Source organism: Aquarana catesbeiana, linkage group LG05 (genome assembly GCF_042186555.1).
Source record: "Aquarana catesbeiana isolate 2022-GZ linkage group LG05, ASM4218655v1, whole genome shotgun sequence".
Classification (NCBI taxonomy): domain Eukaryota; kingdom Metazoa; phylum Chordata; class Amphibia; order Anura; family Ranidae; genus Aquarana; species Aquarana catesbeiana.
In genome coordinates this window covers 559,054,368-559,060,367 of record NC_133328.1, presented here as the reverse complement: position 1 = coordinate 559,060,367, position 6,000 = coordinate 559,054,368, and the positions used below count along the sequence as shown (strand labels likewise).

At 40.5% G+C, this 6,000-nt stretch overlaps 1 protein-coding gene across 4 annotated transcripts in view; it reads right to left on the bottom strand.

Annotated features, from left to right (window-relative positions):
- Window positions 1-259: 259 nt before the first annotated feature.
- Window positions 260-6,000, bottom strand: part of WWP1 (WW domain containing E3 ubiquitin protein ligase 1) — a 280,186-nt gene continuing 274,445 nt past the window's right edge. For all 4 annotated transcript variants that reach the window (XM_073631909.1, XM_073631908.1, XM_073631910.1 and 1 more), the window contains 4 exons: window positions 3,717-3,821; window positions 1,853-1,949; window positions 1,703-1,775; window positions 260-1,233 (listed from right to left, as the gene is read on the bottom strand). In XM_073631909.1, coding sequence (XP_073488010.1) covers window positions 1,134-1,233; window positions 1,703-1,775; window positions 1,853-1,949; window positions 3,717-3,821 — 375 coding nt within the window. In that variant the 3' untranslated portion in view covers window positions 260-1,133. The remainder of the gene's footprint in view (window positions 1,234-1,702; window positions 1,776-1,852; window positions 1,950-3,716; window positions 3,822-6,000) is intronic.

Below are 6,000 nucleotides of genomic sequence, written 5' to 3'. Positions count from 1 at the left end.
AAACCTCGAAGAAAGACCGGGAGAAGATGTCAGCCCTCTCAGCAGTGACAGTACAGTGCTGGAGGGCTTTGGTCCAAGTTGAGTATTTCATAATGTGCTAGTATGCTTTGTTTTTTAACAGCTCCGGTTTACAACCGCTTTAACTATTTAAGCAAATCAGCCCAATAGTACCACCTTGTATCAGGCATACTTTAATGTCAGAAATCTTAAAACCACATTACTTAAAGTTACATAAAAAAAACCACCACAAAGAATGACGTTAGGTTAAAAATTTATTCATCTCGTTTTGAAAATTCTGCAATGTACTTTGAATCTTCACGCAAGAAATTTTTCTGTCTAAAAGCCTGCCTGTGGCGGCACACATTGATTGTTCTCGGTCTAATACTTTCAGCTCCAGGTGCCAATCACTGAACGCTGCTGAACAACGTGCCAAAGACACCCCCCTGTATTAAAGGTTAAGAATCATAACAAAACTAACTATGCAAGTAGAGGCTCCAGTCTCTGCCTTGGCTACAATTTCACCATTCAGAAAAAAAAATAAAAAGATTTTATTGGCTACCACACTGAAATAAATGAAATCGGCAGAGAACTGTGCAGATTCTGCCATTTTAAAAAGCCAGCAGCAGTTATTTTTTTTTCTTGTACATCTTATATTTTTTGGCATTAGCCTTCAACAGCTTGGTTGGCAGCCATGCAACAAACATTTGAGGTCAAAGATGTTATATGGAACTTCCACTGTTTGTGAAGAGGATTTTACTAAATAAAGCATGTCCAGGCCTCCTTAAATGGCTCTGTGATGTTCTGTATACATGAAACTCTATAAAACTAGAGTTCTCCATACATACACATAGATATATAAATTTTAAAATAAAGTCTTCAGTCAGCATTTAAAATTAAAGTTTTTTTTTTTTTTTTCTATTCAGTCATTTCAAGGGAAAATAAATAAAAATAGAAAAGGCTAAAGTGTTTTGCATATCTATGTGGAAGAACAGAAATATCTACGCATTAGTTTCAGAAAGATCACTGTACAGACTAAACAGCATATATACAATTTGAGTGTGCAATTTTACTTGGCTGGGCATTAAACAGATGTCCATAATAGCTCTTTTTCTCCGCCGCGGACGGCAGATTTTTCATTCTTGGCCAAATCCTTCTGTTTCTTCAATGGCAAAAAGCAGCTTCTCTTTCAACTGTTCGTAGCTTTTGTATGGTGGTAAATCCAGACGATTGAAGCTGTGGAAGAAAGGTGTGCCATGGGGTGAGGATTATTCAGCTGCATTGCAGTATTCGGTGTGGCTGCTGTTGCTGGGATGAAAGCAAACTCCCACTGATCTCCTGTCAGCCAGCCTGCTTCTAGTGCAACTCTGCTGCTTTCATGACTCTACTAAAAGTATTGGAACCCCAGAAGAGCCTTACAAGCCATCGGGAACCCTTGCCTTATACATTGTGCATTTCTAAAGGGTTTTCATTTAACTATGCCGTAACACAAATCTCCTTATACATTTAGTCAGTAGAAGTGATGGGATAGCTAGCCAGGCGGGGAAAAGGAGAGAGAGAGAGAAATAAAGAAAGAGAAGAAAAAAAAAGAAAGCAAGGGAAAAAAAAAAAGAGTGAGCGAGATGTATGAGGAAGGGGTGATGGAGGAGTGAGAGAGAACCATAATGTCCCTGTTATCAGCTGACAGGACACATTTTATACTTACCATGTATGACTTCTAGGCAGCCAGGTCTCCTTACCGACTTTCTCAATGCAGAACTTCTGAGGGCCGTTACTTCCTGCAATAACAATAAATGTTATTACGCATTTCTCTACTTGTGATGCATTTGGCAATGCTGTGGCAATAGACAATTACCCATTAGTTCTGCAAATCCGCCAAGTGGTAATCTGCAGGTCCCAGTGACAAACTGCATCAAACGCAGCCGCACTTCATTGTCCATCTCCTTCACAAACTGCAACAAAATAAAGGATAGTGAGTTGTACACCACAGATGGAATGGATGACACTTGGGCTGTGTACCTGTAATACCGACAGCTGGGAATATGGCTGGGTCTCCAGGAGGGGTATAGGTGGAGACAGTTCAGTCATTTGCAGTCTTCAGCTCATTTGAGAACTGTGTGAGGTTCGAGTTTGGCTCTGATATCAGCAATGGTGAGTGGCTGTTAGGGGAAGTACTAATACAAATAAAATTGATAGGTAATAGTGGTGGGGCTACAACTAACCAGTCTTAGCAAGGCTGATTCTACAACTGCCCGTACAAAGACCATTGCTCTAATGGATGGCAATGTGCTGAGGGCTGCAGATAACACAACGGGCCCCACTTCCTGAGTAACCGAAAAAAGAATGCAACTCTTTACATATAACTTCATTATGCTGCTAATGCTATTCAGAAAACTAGCAAGTAGCAGTTGCAATAGAACACCATTTGTCTTTATGTTATCAGCATTGCAGCCTCTTGCCAATCATTTTCTGCAGTCTGCTTCTCTGAAACGTTCATGTCTCTATAGAGGAGGGCAGATGAGCACTCTGAACGATCAGGGGCATAATGGATACCAAGCCCATAGAATCACAGGCTCTGAAAGAGAGGCTCCTGCATTGTTAGGAAGTAAAACAAAAGCCTTGTGTAGCTCACATGCACCCAACATAAGTGCCTGCATGCTACATTTTCAGGGCTCTCCCACACCAGATGCACTGGGGTGCATTTGTGAGCGCACTCCCAACGCATGGCAAAAAAAAAAAATAACGACTCCCTATGAATAAAGTTCAAACCAGCAGGTTGTGTTGCATTGCATTTGCCCAGCGCACAAAAAAAAAAAAAAAGTATGGCATGCACGCCTTTTTTCCAGTGCAACGCAATGTGTTCAAATACAAATAAATGCAACACACTGAGGCAAATAAAACCCCCCAAAATGAAACATATGTAAAATGCACGCCAATGCATTACAAGTTCCAAAAATGCAACGTGCCTGCATTAACGGATGGCCTTGTGGTGTGCATAAGCAGCTGTCAAATCTGATCAGGGTGAACCTTTAATTACAAAGTGGCTTAGTGGTTTGCACTTCTGCCTTACGTGTGTACATCCCAACCAGAACATTTACTTCCTAGAATTTGTATGGGTTTTCTCAGGGTACATCGTTTTTCTTCCATGCTCCAAAGACGTACTGGTAGGTTAACCACTTCCCGTCGGCCTTACGCATATATGCAGCCTCTCAGTGGGTGGGCTTTAACAGAGAGTGTATGGGGGCCTGTGTAAACAAATTACCATGCTGCGAGTGCACTCCCTGCATGCTAACCGGAGGGCACTGAAAAACTCCCAATGCATACTTATGATCGGCAGCTTTCCAGTCATGTGACCACTGTGACAGCCAATCACAGCAGTCACATGATCAAAATGCCCGCCTCCCGGCATTTAGAACCCTCTTAAAGGGCCACAAGTCGGCGGAAAGGGGTTAAATTGGCTCCTGTCTAAATTGGCCCTTAGTAACCTTATGCGTATCAGGCAAATATCTTAGATTGCAAGATTTTTAGGGGCAGGGGATGATGTAAATGGACAATATGTAAAGCGATGTGAAATTTGTTAGCATCATATAAATATCTGCAATAAATAAAGGATTACTACAGATCCGTATGTATCTATTAATAAAATTAGAGGACTACTGAACAAAGCACTGCTATCATAACATTTAAACTAACAATTCCAAGAGAAGAGTGTAAATTACCTGCCAGAACCAGATGATCTGCTTGCTGTTTCTTGTGTAATGGCGATAAACAGTGTTCCGCTGCCAGTCTGACAGGTCCACTTCCTGCATCCCACAGAGCATCACCTGCAAAACAGACAGTGACCTCTAACAATGGACTTCAGAAACACTGAGACACCAAGCTCAACTTCTATATATCCTGCACCTCAGTAGATTATCTCAGCTAAAGACAGGATTTTCGTGCTTATTTGTAACACTTGCACCTAACAGATAAAGCCAATACTAGCCTTAATTCCCCTTTAGCATGTCATAAAATATTTAGCTATTTTAGAAGGATATGGCATGAGCACTGTAGGGGCATCAATAAATACGTCTTCCATCTAATCTGACTACATACTATAACTCCAAAAGTATCACTTTGTAGCAAGTCTGACAAAAGAAAAAGCTACTATCGGGTATAAAGGTTCTGTTACCAGCAGCATTTATATTATAAATCTTTGAATGGTGCAAGTGATAAGTGAGTGACCCCCTTGTGGTCAGTGTACTGTGATCATCAGCTTTTCCAGAAGTCCCCTGGATATGAATATTTACATTGGTAAGTATGCAATAAAGACCACACATGGAGTTCAACCTTCAATATACCACTGCAATTGTTTTATTATCTGTTCCATAAGAGCACAAAAAATAAATAAAAATCTGTTGAACCTGCCAGAAATTCAGAGCTGTCCTATGTCTGGTGAACACGTCCTGTGTCACCTCGAGAAGCTTTCCAGTTCTTATCTTGAGCTAAAGAATAATTAGTGTCTATATTGTAGAGATGGAGTGCAGGAGGGCTGCAGAAGTTTATTAAAGGAAAGCTGGGCAGGGCTGACACTACTTAGTCCACAAAAATGCTGTGGGTTGTCAGCACACAAGAAATTAGGAGCAAAGTGCATTTCTGTCAGATCAATAGGATTTGTCCATTACTTGCACAGTCTTTAAAAGGGGATAATACATAGGAAATTATTCATGTATTGTAAATATATCCTGCATGTTTTTTTAATTTTTTTTTTTTTTTTAATTTTGCCTTTCTGTACACTTTAAGTTGTTTCATACATGCGGTGATTGGTCAGAGTACCAAAATATTTTCTGGAAAATGAGGGTCTTGCCTAACAATTTTCTACAGTAAAAAGGCCACATACCAATGACAGCTTCAGATTCTAGTAAAGTGGCCAGGAGCAGCTTTACTGAACACAGTGTTAAGTTTTGGCATTTCACCAATTGGCAGATACAGGTACCAGGAACCACTGATAGCTACACATGTTACAGAAAAATCAAACAGGACATCATAAAATAAAATATCTTTTGTAAACTATAAAGCAGCAGTTTCATTCCCCTTGTAAAATGCATGCATGTGATCATCCTGAACTGAGAACACCAATGGTTTTGGAAAACTGTATAAAAGTGTTTATTGTAGTTGCTTGGCTCAGGTTTACCTCTGAACGATCCCTAAAGTATACAGAATGTAAAGATACAGATAGTTCTATTAGTTGATAAATTAAACAGCATCAAGAACAGTACTTTATTGGGGGTTTGCAAAAAATGTGCCCGCGTCCTTCATAATTCTAATGCCCATGTTTAGGAATGTGGCAAACAGAGCATCACTCCTTCCTCGGGCTCCCTGACTTTCAGAAGACCCAGACCTGCAAACTCACTTCATCTGTAGGTTAACTCAAGACAGCAGTTTGTTTAGTCAGATATCTTGATGCTCTATAATAGGCATTTCTGTCCATCCTTCTGTGTACTGATCAGTGCTCCCCTATCGAAAACCAAATTTGCCTCAAAAATGCAAAAAAAAATGGTCAAAAACCTTGGTGTCAGTTTGTCATCCAACACAGCATCTATTCCCCTCTCTACTTTGAACTACCCCGATATCTGGAATTCTAATTTGCTACAGCACTTTCTTAATTCGCAAAAAAAGAAACTGCTGTAGGTATCAGCTGATAAAACCCTCCACATTACTGCTGAATCACAACCTGTTCTGACAGGCAAAGCTTGCCATCAAGTCCCAAAACTATGATGTCACTTGCCCACAGGAATGTGCAGGAGACAGTAAGGGGTAGGGACAAGGTTTTGTGCCATCAGTAAGTTCTAAAGCTTTACCTGTCCCAGCAGACTGAGATTTAGCCCAGACAGGAGTTTGGGAGGTGGTGCAGGTATGTGTATGCCCCTCAAGTTTTCAGCACTTTATACCAGCAGTGGTTTGTTTTTTTCAGTTTTGATGACCCACTCTCTTTATGGAGAGGCTACAGCTTTTCTAGTTTCT